Source organism: Neoarius graeffei, chromosome 8 (assembly GCF_027579695.1).
Source record: "Neoarius graeffei isolate fNeoGra1 chromosome 8, fNeoGra1.pri, whole genome shotgun sequence".
Lineage (NCBI taxonomy): Eukaryota > Metazoa > Chordata > Actinopteri > Siluriformes > Ariidae > Neoarius > Neoarius graeffei.
The window spans coordinates 92,007,980-92,027,816 of NC_083576.1; the positions used below are offsets into that span (position 1 = coordinate 92,007,980).

Genomic DNA, 19,837 nt, shown 5'->3' on the forward strand with positions numbered 1-19,837 from the left:
TTTTCTTGGCTTTGAATTTACATAAAATCTATATTTTTAAGATTTGACTTTTTTAGATTTGTAATTATGCTTCTGATTTGAAAAGAACTTTTTTATCACATTGTACCGGATAAACAGCTGCGAGTTGGCCTAGTGGTTAGCGTGTCCACCTATTGAGCAGGAGATCATGAGTTCTACCAAAGACCATCATCAAAATGGTACCTGCTGCCATCTGATGAGGCACTGAATACAGATCCAGATGTGAGTAGGGAGTCAAACTCTCGCAGTTGGTTACCAGAGGACCCGCCCCCGTAACTGTAATGCTAGTTATGTTATAGGCTGAGGGGTATAGAAACGGAGATTGGTGCCACCCAAAGCGTGAAGTGCCTGGTTAGTACTGGGACAGGAGACTGCCTGGGAAGATCAGGTCCTGCCACAGGAGGGACTTTGACCCTATAAACAACGCTCTTTAGACAACAGAACTGTTTGCCTTTCTTTCCTTCACCCTTTCATCTCTCTCTTTAGACTCCGGAGCTTGCCCTCATCTGTCCAAACTCATTTTTGACTCGCTGGCACATCACACATCCCATCCTAGCCGCCAATCTGGACCTAATTCCTCTTTTGGCTCCTGACATTTTCAGAGTGCTAAGTGTTTGTGCTTGAGGAGGCTAACATCCATCAGAAACGTACCGCTAATATGGCTAAATATGACTGAAAGCTTACCATGTGATGTGTGTTATGTAATGCTAATCAGATCCCACTGGATTTTATTCGTTATTTTTGATCCTTGCAGATTGGGTGAGCCAAAGAGAACAGCAAGGCTGTTCATGTGAGCGTTGTTAGCATTTTATTTCCAATTTCTTTGCTGAAATAGGATGATCTTGGTGCGTCTGTAGCTCAGGATACAATGGTGACAAACACACATGCATGCATGCTGCTCCTTTCTCCTGTCAGAAAGTCAGAGTCTTCAGATCTTAGCCATCTGAATATCTGAATTAGCATCCCGACAGCGCTCTGACTTCACACCCAGCCAGAGAGGGCTCTGAAGCGCACAGGCTTAGCAAGCTTAGCTTTCGTTAGCTAGACAGCAGCTGAAGCCTCAGGTCCCTCAAGGCCAAATTATAAAACTTCATACAGAACCATCTGCCCATGTTGCCGAACACTCTGTGCTGGCTCCGTCGTAGAAAAAAAAATAATGTAATTATCTGTCGGTTTTTACTGCCAAAGCTTGTGCTCACGCTACGTCCTGCTATCCAGGACACAGGCGTCTTGAATGTCAATGTATTCATCATGTCAAATTTTGGGAGTGGGGGTTATTTGCCAAAATGTCAGATTTATCCATAAATCCTGGGAAGAACTTCATAGCGGATTTTGTGTCGTGGCCAAGCAGTTGGATCAGACGTGTTGTCCTTGGAACGTCTTGCTCATATTACTCACTTATTAATGGCAAATAAATGCAAACTAATACATAGTAAATAAACATTTTACAAGTTGAGCTTAATGAAGTAAACATTCAACAAGACCCTAATGAACAGCTTGCTTGATCAAATAAAGTATGTGATTTTTCAGTAGTGTACAAAAGTCTTAGGCACATGTAAAGAAATGCTGTTGACCAAAAATAGCTTAAAAATGAAATGAAATGTTTCAACATCAAAAAAAATACTATAAATAATTATCAGTAAGTCATAATATATGAAACAAAGTCAGTATTTGGTGTGAGACGACCCTTTGCTTTAAAAAAAAAAAACCTATATATATCCATCTCAGGTCCAGTGAGTGCAGTTTTACACGGAAATGATCTGTAGGTTTTCCTGAGCATCTTACAGAACCAGCCACAGTTCTTCTGCACACTTTGACTGTCACACTCACTTCTTCATTTTACACCAAAACCCAGCAGCCTTCATTATGCTTTCTTTTTTCATCTGAAAAGTGCGCTCTTACAGTGTTGTACTCGAGTCACTAAACCTTGAATCTGAGTCCAATCTCGAGTCCCCAGTGTTCAAGTCAGAGTCAAGTCCAAGTCATTAAAGAAAATTTCGAGTTGAGTCCGAGTCGAGTCCACTATTGATCCGAGTCGAGTCGAGTCCAACACTCCAACCGCACCATGTGACGGCGTCTGTTTTAGCGCCATTAACATGAGTTTGTTCCTGAACATGGCGTATGAACAGGTGAACGTGCTTCTCTTTATCAGGGAGTGTGAAGTATTCTGTCAGAGACGGTTGGGAGACGGATGTAAGTGCAGAAGGTGTGTTTATTAATACAAGTGAAGACGGTAAACAATCCAGAACGGCAGGCAAAATCATAAAATGGTGAAACAGGCGACAGGTCGAGTGAGACACAAACAGGCTATCGTAGACTCGGCAGGATCAAAGACGAGAAACAGGAAATCAGGGATCAGGAAACCAAACAAGGAAATAAGGCTCAGTAACGTATCAGCAATGCAACTCAATACTTCACAAAGTAAGTGTGTTTTCACAGTTTTTATATTGGTGCGCTGATTGCGCCTTAATCCTGTGCAGGTGCGAGTCGTTTACGGCGAGAGTCCACTTGGTGTGCAAGCTGTCCGGAGCGTGCCTGCATGCTGACAACCCAGTCCTCGCAGATGGGGTTGCAGATGGCGTCTGCGAAGCCCCCCCCCTTCGCAGACGCTCTGCACGCACCTCCCAAAAATTGTGACCACCACAGACAGCCTCGCAGGCAGCGTCGCAGACAAGAGGGCTCTGATTGGTCCACTCTACATCCGCTGTACACGCACTTCCGCTTCCCTACTTTCCCGGTTTGGTTTGTTTTCACGACCGCCATTTTTAAAAACACGAGTGAAGATGGAGCAGCACGAAGAGCGGTTGATCGAGGAAGTGAGGAAGTACGTACATCTATACGACTCCAGTTCTAGTCATTATAAGTAACCAGAGGTTAAACACTCCACTAACCACACCCACCAACTACTCCTAGCGATTTCGCGACTTCGCGCCCCCTTGCGTTGTGGCGGTGAATAACATCGCGCACGCCTATTACTCCCCGCTCAACGATAAATTACAACTGTCTGCGAAAAGCTATCTGCGAAAGCCTTGTCGCAAGAGCATGCAGAGGCCTTGAGAGTCTATCTGATGCACACGCTAAGGCGTGCAGGTGTGACACTCTTACATGAAATTAGTACAAAAATTAATGTAGATATAAATATCTTATGCCAAATTATTATGGCATGTTACAAAAAACTTTAAAAAAACAATCCGAGTCCTCATCTCCAATATGAGTGCGACTGCAGTTAATGCACGAGTCCAAGTCCGAGTCATCAGTGCTCATGTCCAAGTCGAGTCATGGACTTGAGTACTACAAGCCTGCTCTCTCATCACGGATGTGAAATCTCCGCGTTTCCGCGGAAATCCGCGTTTTTCAAATTGCCTTTCCGCGTAAAAAAATCGTTTTCCGCGTTTTCTAAAATTAAAATAATAATAATAATAATAATAATATTCGGTAAAGTCTGGCGCGAAACTTTTCCGGATTTTACTAAGCGGAAGTGACGAAAGCTCCTTACAGCGATCTGATCATTATCGCTGTGTGGAGAGGAGTCGCTATTGTACATGCACTGCTACGAGTATGAATGAAAATGGCGGCGTTGTCTGTGAAGTCCGATGTCACGAAAATAGATTCTGGCATTGAAAATAAGTGGCGTTGGGACTGGTTAGAGCGCAAAGCTCCCGATGGAAGTGTTTTTAGTTTGGTTTTTGAAAAACTCAACAAGAAAGGAATCGCACATTGCAAATTGTGTTGCTGTGAACTGAACTACGGACGGCGTGGATTTGTGACTCTCAGTGGACACGTGAAAAGCGAAAAACACAGGAGTCGAGTTGAGATTCAGAAGACTAACTATGCATTGCCAGGTAGGCATCAATAATAATAATAATAATAATAATAATAATAATAATAATGTTTTATCATACGTATTAAAAACATTACCTTCACTGTTACTTTTTGAATGAAATTTTTAGTTCTCTGAAAATAATGTGATAATTCCAATCTAATTTATCACTAGCACATTTAATATTTACAGATACATTTGAACAATGATTAGGTTTAATCTGAAATTATATTGCAAGTATAAACTTCACAGAAAGTGTGGAATTTTATTTAGCCATTAATTTTTCAGGTGTTAGGTCTGATTGAAGAGAGTAAGTACATGTACTATGAACTGGTGGCAGGGTTTAAATTTTATTGCTAGTTATGTAAGGCCACATAAAATTATATTCTTGTTCCTCATAATCATTACAGCCCGAACCAAAAAAAATTGACCCACCATAAACATTTTTTTTTTTACACTGGTAATTTAGCGTCATGCCTCTGAAACCAGAGTTTGCGCCAACCATTCCAATTTTTCGTGTTTTATCCCCCACATAGCAGAAAAATAAAACAAAATAAAATAAAAATAAAATAAGCTCGTCCTACCCAGTTACTGTTAGAAAATTGTAAAGACTTAAGTATGATGGATTTAACTGCACAAATGCAGGAACTTTAATGAAATTGTCTGAAAATATTCCAAATTTTTTTGGTGGAGCATACATGCAAACCTAACACCAGCTTGAAACTTGACTTTCTGCAGGTGTATTATGTTAGAAATTTTACATTTTATGTGCTTAAAATGTCACCATTTTAAGTCCTTTTTACAAAAATTTTCGTGGGGGAGACCCCCCAGACCCCCACCAATGGGAGGGCGCACCCTCCCATACCCTCCCCACGACAACTTCGTTGTCGTGACGACCCCTTTGGGGTCGTCTGTTGAGCCTAAAAGTTTTCCTCTTTTTTTTAAATTTGTCACTCACATCCCTGTCTCATGAAATATGCTGCTCAGATACAAACAGGGTTTTTTTTTCTGTAACATTTAATTTTGTGCTGGAAAACAAAACAAAACAAACAAAAAATGAACATTTGGAACTCAAAAATATTTTTGTAATGTTTTGACTCAGTAATGTAGAAGTCATAAAATAGAAATCTATAACAAAGTTTGTATGAAAAAAATAGGGGGGGGCTAAAATTTTTGCACAGTACTGTGCATGAATTAATGATTTGTTAATGCTAATGATTGATGTAAATAATTAGTCGTTATTCGTCACGATTCTTCTGCAGAAACCTGGAAAGGTTTGAAAAGGAAATCAGCTCTTGATGTGCAGTATTGTTTACTTTAATATTTCCCCCACCAAAAAAAAAAAAAAAAAATAATAATAATCCAGTCATAAATAGTGCACCCTTTCTTTGTGCAGTAGTGAAAGTGCATTATTAAAGACAAGGTTTAAAAACCTGAAGTGTTTTTTTTTTCCTCCAAGGCCGACAGTGTAATATAAAAGGTGAAGGAAATTGGGTAAAGCTGTAAGAAATAAATCCTGATGGAATACAAATATAATTATCCTGGCGTCCTGTGTTCTCTTATTTGTTCTGCTTTGTAGTTCTGAAATTATGTTAAAGTTTGTACACGAGGTGTCAGTTTTCATTCTCGGAGCTTTCATATTTTGTGAAATACACTCGAGTCGGTGAATACTGGGTCTCTTTCCACTCAGAGAAACTGTTTCTGCACATTAAAGCCCTGACTGATGAAGATCCAAAATAACATGATGTGTAGTGCGATGGCGATAATTGCGTGTGTGAATAGCAAAGACGAGCAATAAATAATCATGCAAATGATGTGACATGTAAAGAAAGGAGTGCACGTATGCCATCTCATGTGGAGGAATAAAAAAACATTTTAAATTGCACTCAAATATACATCATAATCATGTGAAGGAAAAAAATGTGAAAAAAATACAACAACGTATTCAAGTTTCAAGTGTGAAGTTTGTGTCTTTTCTTCTATCATGCAATATGGAAATGAGATTTTTGCAATGTGTTTAAAATTTGTGTAACAAAATACAAATAAAAATAATGCCAAAAATAATGCCAAAAATAATGCCAAAAATGTCCACCATTTTGCATATTTTTATTATAACATCAATTAAAAGTGCACTATTGTAGATACAGGACACTTTTTTGATGGAATAAAAACGTGTTCTATTCCCTTCTAGCGGGTTTCATTCATTTGGTTTGATAGCATGCAATATTGTTAGCATATCGCTTATCCTACGTGTATTAGGTCACTCTACCCAATGGAGAATGAGCGTTGAATATGGTTTACGATATTGCATGGTTGTCAAGACAACATGGCATCACACATTGGAGCTGATGCGAATATTCAATGAGAAAGTTTTCTCCTGCGCATGCGCAGAACCATTTCTCTTTCTCGGGAAAGATGCATTGACCACTCGAAAGGTTCTCAAAACTTCATTAGATATTTTTTACGCATATTTACAAGCAGCGATGAACCGTTACTATTAGAGCTGGGACTTGAGCTCGGCCAAAACTGAGCCAGACACCAAGAAAAGCAACAGGGTAAAGGATTTTGTAAGGGATTAGCAGCAGGTTGCCAGGTCACTCAGTTGTGTGTAGCTGTCGATGTTGATTTTAAAAGTAAGTCAGTAAATTACGCAGGGAAATGAATGCTTAAATTTGAGTGAAAAATACTGTAGTGAGCGTGCAGCGTAGAAGAAGAGTCTGGAGACAGAAATCTTAGGTCGTTAGCCTGTGCTACTTGCTCTCGATAGCACTGACCGCTTTATTAGCATTCGCTAACACGAATGATGAACGCTACACTGGCTGGAAGGTGACTTCATTGCTGCACTGACGGCGCCGAGTTGTGGTTAAGTTCGCGTTGGCCTTCGAGCAGGCTGAGGGTGATACATTTTTGGCCCCTCCCACTATAAATCAAAATCTGATTGGTTAATTCATCTGTCACTTCCTACGGTACATAAACATGGTCTTCTGTCCCGGCAATGAAGTTCTAACCAATGAGTGAGCAGCTCTAAACTCTTCTCAGTCTAGAGACAACAAACAAAACAATCTCATTGGAGAACTCAATTTTAATGTCTTCAGGACAGGAACGCTTTCATTTCTGAAGCACATTTGATAGAAAATGAGGCCAAATTAGAAGAGAATAATTATAATGAAAGAATGAAATAAATTAAATATGACATTTGAAATGCTGACATGCTTGGACTTCTCTGAAGGCTTAGAAGGCCCTGATGGTTCCCCTCTGTTTACAAGAGAAAAATATACCAATGGACATAAGAAAACTGGAAAAGAGAGTGTGTATGAATAATAATAATAATAATGTCTGGCTTTTTTTTTTCCATGGTATATCAGATATATTCCATTCAGCTACTCGTCTTTGACTTGTCCGGTATCATGCTAGCTGAATGGAATATATCTGATATACCACCCAATAATATTTAAATATGTTAAAGCTGAGGAAGGATGCTAAACTGGTGGCTATAAAAATGCCTTACATTAGCATTGTAACTTAAAAAAAAAAAGAAGCAGGTTGGTGACTTGGAAAATGTACACATCAGACATTTTATTTCAAGTATTTTCCCTGCTTTTAACAAAAACAGCTCCTTTCAGTGGAATTCTAAATGAGACTTTTATAAACTGCATTTTGAATTCCTCTGTAAAGCTGTGATACGATGAGCAGAAAGTTTCTCTTTAGTTCCCGGTGATTGCTGCAGTTTTCCTCCAGAGCTGCAGTTTTATCAGCACAACGCAGTAAATGCTCTAAAGTGAAATCCACAACGATTGAAAAACATCACTCCGGGAGGAAAACAGTCATTAATCAGTGTGGATGTGTCATGAATTCAGACTCTCTCAAAAGCTGACAGCAGCTGGATCTCCTCACATCTGCTGCTGTGAGAGCTCGAGATTCACGACTAGCCTTCACTGCTCGCGTCTTCCATGAAGAGCAGAAATTGCCTCTTTATTCCGTCTTTATCAGGCGGCGACGTGCTTCCATCGACACTTTAGTCTGATATCCGGTTTAAACATTCCAGCAGAAGTGTGAGATTTCTGTAAGAGGACTAGCACTGTGTTTTCGGTGAAGTCAATATCAACCTCGTCTCTATCGACGACGGAATCATAATGAGCGAGAATTAAGAGCTCGATATGTAAGCACCGCCCACTTATAATACATATATTTGTATATCATTAACATAAATTCTGTTTAAAATGACCAAACTGCCATGCATTCCTCTTATAGCACAGCAGTTCATAACGATTGTTTTATTTTATTAAAGAATAACACACTTGTACTTTTTATCTGTTTACAGTTACATGTAACATTATGGAACATCCTAAGAATGTTAGTTCCTGTTCTCATGTACATTATAAGACCTGTGAACAATCCGTCCCTCACCAGCCTCCTGATACCGAGAAACTGCAAAGCGCTGACACGAGAGATTCCTTCCAAAAATCTTAAAAGCAATGTATCCTTAGAGTAAACTTCACCATATAAATATCAATATTAATGCTTTTTTAATGTGTTTATGTGGAGTGTCCATTGTACACAACCATGTGAATGAGCTGTTACTATAGAAACGATAACGTATTCAAACGAATTATACAATTTCCTGTGACAAAGAATCAGTCAACACCTTGTTCACCAGTGCTGCAGCTGTTACATTTTTCAATGATAAATGGGATTAAATTGTACAAAAAATATAAAATTTTACGTTGTACAAGCTGACTCATAAGAATTTTAAGAAATGTAAGAATTAGCTCATCTGTCCATCAGGCTGATGAGTTATTGCCACGGTGTGGCGTCCGTCATCCGCAATTCGGTTAAATCGTATCTCGTCCGTCAGTTCTCCATGGATTTCCCCAAACTTGGTCATTGTTTTGTCAATTTTTTTGCTAATGAGTTAGTAATTAGGCCAAATTAACGAATTTTCCAGGCCTCTTGCTAGAATTGTATCTCCTCTCTCATTTCTCATCTAATTCCAGTTCTGATCAATGTTTTGGGTCGATCTTCCCTCGCGGAACAAAACTTGGCTGTTTGTTTGTTGATTTTCCTGCTGTAAACAATTTGTTTACAGCTTTGTTTATTTTCAGTTAAATCGTGTCTCCTCCCTCCTTCAGTTCTCAATGGATTTCAGTTCTGATTGTTTTATTTGAAAGAACACAACCTTCTGCACAACACTTAGCCGTTGTATTGTCAATTTTTTGCAAACAAATTAGTAATTAGGTCACTTAACGCATTTTCTTCTGACTAGAATTGTATCTCCTCTCATTTATCATGTGAATTCAGTTCTGATGGATGTTTTGGGTCGATCTTCCCTCAAGGAACAAAATGTAGACCTTTGTTGATGTTCCTGTTGTGAAGAGTTTGTGGTGGAGGTTGGTCGTCTCTCTCTCACATTGTCCCATTTCAGTTCTGTTTGATGTTTTGGTCGTCATGGTTGTTTTGATGGCAGGCCAGATGAGCTCCTACGCCCTTGACGTTCTGGTCTTATGAATTTTGTCTTATGAATTTTGAGTCAATGTTTATGTATGTGAGATACACTTAATATTTTAAGTTCCTGACACTATCACAAGCTCAAGGTTCACTTAAGCTCCACCCTTGTTAAACCCAGGAAGGCCTGTCACTCTTTTGCCATTGAAATAGCTAACTTCTCATTCTGATAACATATCTATCTGCTAGTTCATGAATGCTAGGTGACTAGCCTGAGCTCTCTAACCCCTCTCTGATGTCTTTTTTTTTTCTCTCATAGACACATCGAAAACTGGTTGGGCCTGCAAACTGTACAAGAAGTTGACATGGCTCTGTACACTGGAATCCAGAGACTGTGAGTAGCAGAAGCACTTTTTCTATATCACTAACTGTATCACTAATCTGTCCTCACCCTGAACTCAGACACCGTGAACTGCAGCCGACATTGCTTCAAGGAACATCGCTGTCAGTGATAGCAATAGCGCTTGTACAGGTAGAGGTGGTAGATCTATGGATTAGCACTCAGGGATGATGCTAGCCAGTCAGCTGGGCATTCTCATCTCCCAGCGGTCAACTTTAGCAGTGTGGCTATTCCTTTTAAGTTGGCCCACAAACACAAAGATCCTCCCCAAGGCCTGCTTTGGACTGATCAAATAAATAGCACTAAAGCAGCCAGGAAATTTAATTACGTCCCCCACTGCCCAGTGTCTGGATGAGAACTCGGCTCAGCTCCTTCCTTTCCTTTTCCCTTCCCTCTCCGTGCTTGGTCTGCTGTAGAGATGTTAGACTCCATCTTTCAAAAAATGTCTGCGGGTGCCTCTCGGGAAGATCATCCCCACACCATCTTGCATGCACGCACTAGAACATGCACAATTTTCTTCTAGCCAATTTCTGAAAGCTTAAAGCAATTACAGCAGCACTGATTAGCATGTTTCTCATTAGCCATGAGCATTTGCCAATACTCCTCTTGTGCCTAAAATCCAGTCTGAAAACCACAGTATCTCATTGCTTCTTGCTGTTTTAACCCTTTATGTTGACCTTTTTTTTATTACATTTTATGTTTAATTATATTTATTAAAAATCAGTATATAACTAGGAAACTACTAGTTGTTGGTGCTGGAGCTGGCACTGGTTCAGCAAATCATTTAATTTATTTTTTTTTTGGGTAATGACATTTCTACTAGTTTGAGAGCCAAATCGTTACATAATCAGATATGAGGTTTGTTTAATGAACAAGTTAATATAAAATAAGCATGGCTTTTAGAGCATATTGCACCATTAAAAGTTGAATCCATCTTTTACTCTGATGGTGGAGCTTTTTGCTTTTTCATTAGCGTTTTCCTGCTCATTCATATCACCAATAAAGTGGCTGTTTCCTTCTCGGGCCATTGATTTATAATCAAATCTATTCAAATAATTTGTTTTATTGAAATGGGGCCAAGACTTTTGGGTTGCTCAGGGGTTATTTTTCATTTATGTTTATTCATTTGATTGATTCTTTTTCTCCAAAGTGACTTATGATCGAAACAGGACCCAATTAAAAACCTTCCTGAAGAATCAAACAGTGGTGTTGTGCTGGTGCTTGGATTTAAGCTTATAATCTTCCAATCAGAAACCCAATGTTTTACCTACTAGACACTTGGAAAACAGGGATCTTAAGTTGTTGTTTTTTTTTCTCAGTTTCTGGTAGGGAAACACTCTGTGTTCTCATAGGGTTCTTGGAGATCCTTTAGAATTCATCCAGAGGAACAGTCAACAAAGCCTAAAGCTACGTTCACATTGCTAGGTTGAGGTGACACAAATCTGATTTTCTGCCTTACTATGACAGCGATCTGATGTTTTTTAGGTCAGCATGGATACAAGAATTCAATCTTTTTGACTCAAACCTGAGTCACTTTTATATATGATACTAGATCAGATACAGATTTAATATGTGTCTAGGTGACATGCACATGAAGAGTCAGAAAGGAATTCATGTGGCTTTTCCCAGTCCCCCCCCCCCCCCCCGCCCCAGTTGGATGTGCCCAGAAAACCTCCAAAGGAAGGTGCCCAGGAGGCATCCTAATCAGATGCCCGAACCACCTCAGCTGACTCCTTTTGATGTAAAGGAGCAGCGGCTCTACTCCGAGATCCCTCTGGATGTCTGAGCTCCTCACCCTATCTCTAAGGGTGAGCCCAGCCACCCTATGGAGAAAGCTCATTTCATCTGCTTATATCCGCAATCTCATCCTTTCAGCCACTACCCAAAGCTCATGATCATAGGTGAGGGTTGAAACGTAAATTGACTGGTAAATTGAAAGTTTTGCCTTCTGCCTCAGCTCTGTCTTCACCACAACAGTCAGGTACAATGCCTGCATTACTGCTGATGCCGCAGTGATTACTAGAGATTATATTTCATCTGGCCTGGGAGCACATTGAAATCCCCCAGGAGGAACTGGAAAGTGTTGCTGGGGAGAGGGACGCCTGAAATACCCTGCTTGCTGCCACCACAACCTGACTTCGAATAAGCGGAAGAAAATGGATGGATGGATGGATGGATGGATGGATGGATTTTCCCAATATGTGTGCATATCACTGCCATCATCATCAAGTGTGAGCAGCACACCAAAATAATAATGAAGGACAATGATGATATTCAGTGGAAGGATGAGGAAATTTGTCATATTGTTCATATTTGGGGAATTTTGTTCAAGCAAAACTGGAATGAACCTCCCAAAACTGAATAGCACTCAAAACTCTATGTGCAAATGTGGGGTGTTTTTGGGGAAAGGTTGTGGATTTGAATATGAAACGTCAAGATCAGACAGATGTGATCTGAGCAAGACATCAGAACTGTCCAAAGAAGCTTGTAATGTGAATACAGTTCTAAAAAAAATGACCAAAGACCTAAGGACTGATGAAGAAAGTAGGAATTAACTGAAAAAAATGAAGATCCTGATATAAATCATTCATTCATCTTCAGCAAGGTTGTGGTAGATCCATCCTAGCAACACTGGGGTCAAGATGGGAGCATTTACCCTCCCTGGATGAGAGCAGTCCATCACAGAACACCATGGAGACACACTCACAACAATATAGATGATTTAGAATAGCTGATATGCCTACTTGCAAGTTTTTGGACATTGGGAGGAAACCGGAGAACCTGGAGGAAACCCACACAAATAAGAAAAGAATACCAGAGCTTAGGACCAATCTGGAAGAGAACCAATATAATATCATAGCTAAATAATAAACACACACAAAATGAGAGCCAGAGAATGGTATCAGACATAATCGATACATAGATGTATGGTTCCATCCTTCTTCCATATTCATAATAGTGCATTGATTCAAATTGGTCAACATTTTCACCACCATTAAGGTTTCAAATCACGATCGGCAGACCCACCAACAACTTGAGCGATTAGTCCTGCATCACAAACTGTGCCTTTGTGTGGGCTCGACCCAAATCAGTATCTGTTGATCTGATTACTCGTTCTCATGCTTGTAATGAAAACAGGAGCGAGTGCTCAGCACAAATAAACATCTCACAGATGCTGGTGATAAAAACAGATTCAATATGCATAATTGATTCAAGATGCTGGCGAGAGTAACGCTGAGAGGGAGAGGAGACTGCTTTTGATGAGCATCCTAGCTGTAATGATACCTCAAGAGGAGGAGAAGATGCTGGGCTTTTTTATCATCGTCTCTTTTAGCCGTCTGAATAATTATCAGCTCAGATGGTGTCAATGTCAGGCCAGGTTAAAATGACCAATGAAACCTTTCTCCTCCTCTCACAACTCGTGTGCTTCAACCCAGACCTATGATTTACCTCAGATGTGACTTTAAATCAGCAGGTAATCAACACACTTGCTGTTTGACGCTGGTGCAATCCACAGGCTGTCTCTCTCTCTGAATGTGGGTTTCCATAGATACCGTCATGGCTTAGCCTTTTAGCCATTTACAATAAGCTCTGTTTGAGTGTGCCCACTCCTACAAGTGTTTGGGAAAATGTCACAGTGGTTGGTTGAGAAGAAAAACAAAAATATTTGTGTTCTTATGTTTTTCAGGACGATCATGAACTGCAATTTGAGGACGATCCAGTCTCGAGCCTTCTCCCAGAACCGACATCTACGTTACATGTGAGTTTGTTTCAAAAGGAAAACTGACACAATCCAAATAGAGTCATATAGTTCCGTGAAATACGATTTGATCTGAGGAAATATGAAAATCTGCACTAAACCTTTACCACGGGCTTGATTTACATGAAACACACTTTAGCCGGGGCTCTGAAATCAAAATCCGGACATTTTTTTTTTTCAGTACACACCTGCTATTTTCATCACTTAAAAAAAAATTTAAAAATAAAAATAAAATATTTTTGTTTGTTTGTTTTGTTTTTTTACCTTAGTCAAAGAATTATGAAATATGAACTGTTGAAAAGAATCATGCTAGGTCCCCCCCCCCCCCCCCCCCGTATTGTCATATGACCATCATTTTGGATAATTGGAAAGCTATTGAGAAATGAGACAATATCAGGTTTGTCAGAATAACCTTTCAAACACGAACACCTTTTACAAACATCTCAGTCAAGCAAATTTGATGTGACAAAACTATTGGAAGTAATTTTCCTGTTCTATTCTGGACACCATACTTTCTTGGCATTATGTCCTGTGTCTTCTCTGCAAGCTAACTAGCTAGTATGCTGCCTCGCAGATTTTCCTTAAGTGCTAGTGTCTTAATTAGATTATATTCTCTCTAGGTTGGAAATTAAATAAATAATTACTAATTAAAAAATAGCCTCAATGAGGCTGTAGCTCATACCAGCCACTGTTGTTGTGTGTGAGTTTGAAATCCGATCAATCCTGTAGGAGGAGTAGCGTTTTTTGTGAAATTGCATGTGACCTTTCTGTAGCCTCATCCATGGTAGGTGGCACCACCTGGTGAACAATTCTTGTTGGAATATGTCTTGAGTCTTCTGTATGAGTTTCAGTGAAAAAATCATAGGAGTTTATGAAGAGTAGTGTTTAAGGTGACGGGTCACCCAAAATTTTCAAATGCCCATAAAATGTTAAGTATAACAGGTGGCAGCACCATCTTGACAAATTTTATACATACCAACCTGGGGAACATTCCGTATGAGTTTAATTGAAATCCTATCAATCCTGTAGGAGGAGTAGCGACTTTCATGAAATTGCATGTGACTCCTCTGTAGCCTCAGCCATGGTAGGTGGCACTGCCTGGTAAACAATTCTTGTCTTTCTAGTCTTCTAGGTGAGTTTCAGTGAAAACATCCTAGCAGTTTACAAAGAGTAGCGTTTAATGTGACGAGTCACACAACAATTTCAGACGTCCATAAAATTGTAAATTTGACAGGTGGCACCACCATCTTGACAACTTTCATGCACACCCACCTGGGGAGCATTGTTTGTGAGTTTGATCGAAATCTGATCAATCCTGTAGGAGGAGTAGCGACTTTTGTAAATTGTGGACGGACGATGATGACAGATGACGATGGACGACACATGATCACATAAGCTCATCCAGCCTGGCCTACGGCTGGATGAGCTAAAAATGGACTAGTCAACTGTATGACTACATCACAAGCTTCTGGCATTTGTGCAACCAGGAAATACCAAACAGGGACAACACATCCCCTCTGCATGGTTTGTTTACTTTCAGATTCAGATTCAGAATATTTATTGTCATTGTCACAAAAAAGAACAATGAAATTTTGTTTGGAGCATCCATACAGCAGAGTTGATAAAGTGCAAACCCATAAATAAATACATACCCCCCTAAGTAACCCAGTGTAAGCATTTGACCCAGTATTACATGAGTACAACAAAAAGCATAGCAAATAGCAGCATAAGTTCAAGTCATCAATGTTAATAAAGTGCAGAGCAGGGACATTCAGACAGATACCTGAGTATTATGACATTGTATAAACAGTGCAAAAACCAGATCAATGCCATTATAATGTTATAACATTATGGTCGGGGGGGGGGGTCAGGGGAGAGAGAGTAGTGACAACTGCAACAATGCAAACCAGTTCAATGATATTAATTGGTGGTTGTGGATGTGGCAGAGTTCAGTAGCCTCACAGCTTGTGGATACAGGCTATTGGCCAGTCTGGATGTTCTGGCCTGTATGGACCTGCATCTTCTTCCTGAGGGCAGCAGGTGGAAGAGGTGATGAGCAGGGTGGTGCTGATCCCGCAGGATGTTGCGCACTCTTCTCAGACAGCGAGTGGAGTAGATGGTGCTAATCTCTGGGAGAGTTGTTCCAATGATTCTCCCGGCAGCTTTCACCACCCGCTGAAGTGCCTGCTGGTCGGCCTTAGTGCAGCTTTCTCCACACTAGAAATCCATGTGTCAGCACACTACTGATGGCACAGTTGTAAAAGTTCACCATCAGAGGTCTGGGGATATTAGCGCTCCTCAGCTTCCTCAGGTAATAGAGCCGCTGTTGTGCTTTTCCCACAGCTGTGGAAATGTGAGTGCCCCAGGACAGGTCCTCAGTCACTGTTACCCCCAGGGACTTGAAACTCCTCACCCTCTCTACCACATCGTTGCCTATGGAGAGAGGTAGGTGGTCAATGTGTCCTTTCCTGTGAAAGTCCACAACTATCTCCTTGGTCTTCTTGGTGTTTAAGGCCAAGTTATTGTTGTGGCACCACGACTCCAGGTGTTGTACCTCTCTCCTGTAGTTTGTCTCATCGACGTTAGTAATAAGTCCAAGAACCGTGGTGTCATCAGCGAACTTGACGATGAGATTGGACGAGGAGGAGGCAGAGCAGTCATGTGTAAACAGAGTGTAGAGCAAAGGGCTCAGCACACACCCTTGAGGGGCCCCGGTGTTAATGACAAGGGTGGAGGAGGTGTTCTTGCCCACTCTAACACTCTGTGTGGGATTTGTTAGAAAGTCCACAATCCAATTGCACAGGGTGGTGTTGAGTCCCAGCTGGTAGAGTTTGGACCGGAGTTTGAACGGCCGGATGGTATTAAAAGCCGAACTATAGTCCACAAAGAGGAGCCATGCATAGGTGTGCTTATGCTCCAGGTGCTCCAGCAGTGTGTACAGCACCGTGGCAGTGGCGTCCTCAGTTGACTGGTTCTCTCTGTAGGCAAATTGGTGTGGATCCAGTGTTGGTGGTAAGGCGGCTTTGATGTGTTTAATGACCAGTCTCTCCAGGCATTTGGCGGGAATGGAGATGAGTGCCACAGGTCTGTAGTCGTTAAGACATGTGACATTGGACTGTTTTGGGAGGGGGACAATGGTGGCTGCTTTGAAACAGACTGGAACCAGAGAACAGGACAGCGAAGTGTTGAAGATGGAGGTGAAGACGTCCGCCAGCTCTGCAGCACAGTCTTTAAGCACCCGGCCCAACACTCCATCTGGTCCGGCCGCCTTCCTGGTGTTAATGCTGCTGAACACACATCTCACCTCATGCGTGCTCAGGACTGGAGCAGGGTCGGTCGAGGGGAGGGGGGGCAGGACAGGATCGGTGTTGTCCCTGTCAAAACGAGCATAAAAGAGGTTTAAATCCTCAGCCAAGGTGGGACTGTCAGCTGAGGGTGGTGGTGTTTTCCTCTTATAGTCCGTGATGGCCCTGATGCCCTCCCAGCCCTGCCTTGGGTTTGTGGTGGTGTCAAACCTGGCCTCAATACACCTCCTGTGATGGTGTTTGGCAGTATTGATGCCTCTCTTCAGGTTGGCCCTGGCAGCACTGTACACCTCCTGGTCCCCAGAGTGAAACGCAGAGTCTCTAGCTCAGATAAGCTGTTTTACTCGATGTGTCATCCATGGTGGTGTATTAGGAAACACACGGAATTGCCTCCAGCAGGTGACATTGTCCACACAGAAGCAGATGTAATCTAAAACAGTGGAGGTGTAATTGTCCAGTGAAACACGATTGTCAGTGTCCTGCTCTTTGAATACATCCCAGTCTGTGTGGTGGAAACAATCCTGGAGCATAGGAACTGCGTCCACCGGCCATGTTCTCACAGTTTTGGTTGTGATCCCAGTGCTCTTGATCTTAGGTGTATACCGTGGGTGTAGCAGAAGAGAGAGGTGGTCTGACAGACCCAGGTGGGGGTAGGCCTGGGCCTTGTATGTGTCTGCTACATTAGTATACACCTGGTCCAAAGTTCTATCTCCTCTAGTAGCACACTTCACATGTCGGTGGAATTTGTGAAGCACTGATTTTAAATCCGCGTGATTAAAGTCCCCAGCTGCAATAAAAACACTGTCCGGATGTGCTACTAGGCTGTTGTTGGTGCTGCCGCTCACTTGTGCTAACGCTAGCTTAGCATTAGCGTCTGGTGGAATGTAAACAGCACAGATGTAAACAATAGCGAATTCCCATGGGAGATAGAATGGACGGCACTTTAACAGCAACAGTTCTGCCTCTGGACTACACAGCTTATCCACCACAGTGATGTTTGTGCACCAGGAGTTGTTGATATAAATGCATAGTCCCCCGCCGGTCTTCTTACCAGAGTCCACGGTCCTGTCGGCTCGGTAGGCGGTGCGGCCTGCTAGCTCGATAGCCGCATCTGGGATGGAGCTGTCCAGCCAGGTCTCAGAAAAGATCAAACACGAACAGTGGTTTAAAGTCCTTAGTGTAGCCATCTGCAGTCGTATCTCATCCAGTTTATGACGGATTGAATGAGCGTTAGAGAGAAAGATGGTCGGGAGCGGTGGTTTGAAGGGGCTAGCCTTTAGCCTAGCCCAGGCGCCCCCCCCCGCTTGCCTCTCTTCTGCCTCCGCTCACAGCGCCTCCTCCTCCGGCCTGCTGCTGCGGGTGTCCCCAGGAGTGGTTTAACGATCTCCGGGGGGATCAGATACTCCACGGACAGCTGATATTCTCCGCTCAGTTGTAAAAGTTTGTTTCTGCTGTACTGAAACGCGCAAAGACTGTGTGAAATGATACACAGCACCACCACCAAAGTGTAAAAGTAGTAGGAGCTCTGAGCCGCTGCGTCTGTGCGCGCCACCATGTTCTATCATGTTCTACCACATGCTCTATCAAAGTTACAATCACAAACCACTGTTCAGGAGATGTGCTTTCATACATAATTAATAATGATAACTTTCTCTGCAGAACCCAGCTTGTGTTTATTCTGCAGTAATTTCTCACCCTGCACCTTCCCACAGATAACTGTGGGGAGGCATTAGGAAGAGTTGTGTATCTTAAGTGTCCTGACTTTATATTCTGGTGCTGTTTACAGCACTGCCTCATCAACCTGCAAGCACATATCATCGATATCACACCACCTGAGTGACCACTTGCAGCACAACAGGAGTAGAATAGCCTTGAAGAGTTTCATCACCTTGTTAGCTAGCTACCCAGGTTTTGGTAAACAGCTAGTAGTCAAATTGAATTGTTTGCTTCCAGGAGTGTATCAGTATTCCCCCAAAATAGCATCCTTTGAGAAGGGTTGCTGAGGTGATGGTTGTGTTTTGCAGCTAATTTTGATTCAGTCTGTGTCTGTGCTTAAATGTAATTTCAGATTATATTTACTGACACTTAGTAACAGGATAAATATCAACATTTCTCTTCTTTTCATGTTCAGGGAACAGAGGATTGAGGCAACATAAAGCATTGGGATAGAGGGAACGTGCAATGTTAGCACTTTAAGACTTTGGGAACTTTTAGGGCACTGGGAATATAACATTGTGGATGATAGAAACCTGCCAACAAATGGATTTGGGAACATGGAACTGTGGAAACATAAAATTATCCCCTCCTGACATAATGTGTACAGTTGTACACATGAAGTTCCATAGTATTTTTCCTTGTATCAGAAGGGGTTATGGAAACATGAGAGCTTGGGAATGTAGGACTTTTGGAATACAGGAGAGTATACAGTATAATATTGAGGGAATATAGGGTTCTAGAAACATGGCGTCCTGGGAATAGAGTGCATTGGGAACACAGGACTTTAGGGATATGGGAGGCTGGGAAGTTAGGACTTGAAGAATATAAGTCATAAGTCCTTCCCATGCCATGCCCTGGTCTTCCCAGGCAGTCTCCTGTCCAAGTATTAACCAGGCCCTTAAGGTGCATTGGGCAGTGCTGATCGTAGCCTTTGGCGTCTCACCGATACAGCTAGGGTTACACTGGGGGCTAGTCCTCTGGTAACTCTGAGAGTTTGACTCCCAACTCACATCTGTATTGCAGAAAGCCTTGCCAAACAGCAGTAGGTACCGTTTTTATGATGGTCTTTGGTATGACCCGACCTTGAGTACAACTCACGATCTCCCGAGAGGTGGACACGCTAACCACTAAGCCAGCTCGTGATACTTTAAGGATATAGGACCCTAGAAATATTGTACTAGTAAGGGACATGAATCCCTAGGAAAATATGATTCTGGGAACAGTGAATGCTGGAACAGCATCATCATCATCACTTCCTACATGGCTCAATAGTGGTCTTGGGGTGTTCCTGTCTGAATCACTGATCCAGCAGTCACAAGTAATCTGTTCTTCCAAGCATCATCCTCCTGGCCTGCTGGACATCAATATCCAGCAGC

The 19,837-nt window shown here is 41.8% G+C and overlaps 1 protein-coding gene across 1 annotated transcript in view; it reads left to right on the plus strand.

The window, feature by feature from the left end:
- The window catches only part of ntrk3a (neurotrophic tyrosine kinase, receptor, type 3a), a 527,544-nt gene that overhangs the window by 143,543 nt on the left and 364,164 nt on the right, over positions 1-19,837 (plus strand). Inside the window, exons 2-3 of the mRNA XM_060928492.1 lie at positions 9,600-9,674; positions 13,369-13,440. Coding sequence (XP_060784475.1) covers positions 9,600-9,674; positions 13,369-13,440 — 147 coding nt within the window. The remainder of the gene's footprint in view (positions 1-9,599; positions 9,675-13,368; positions 13,441-19,837) is intronic.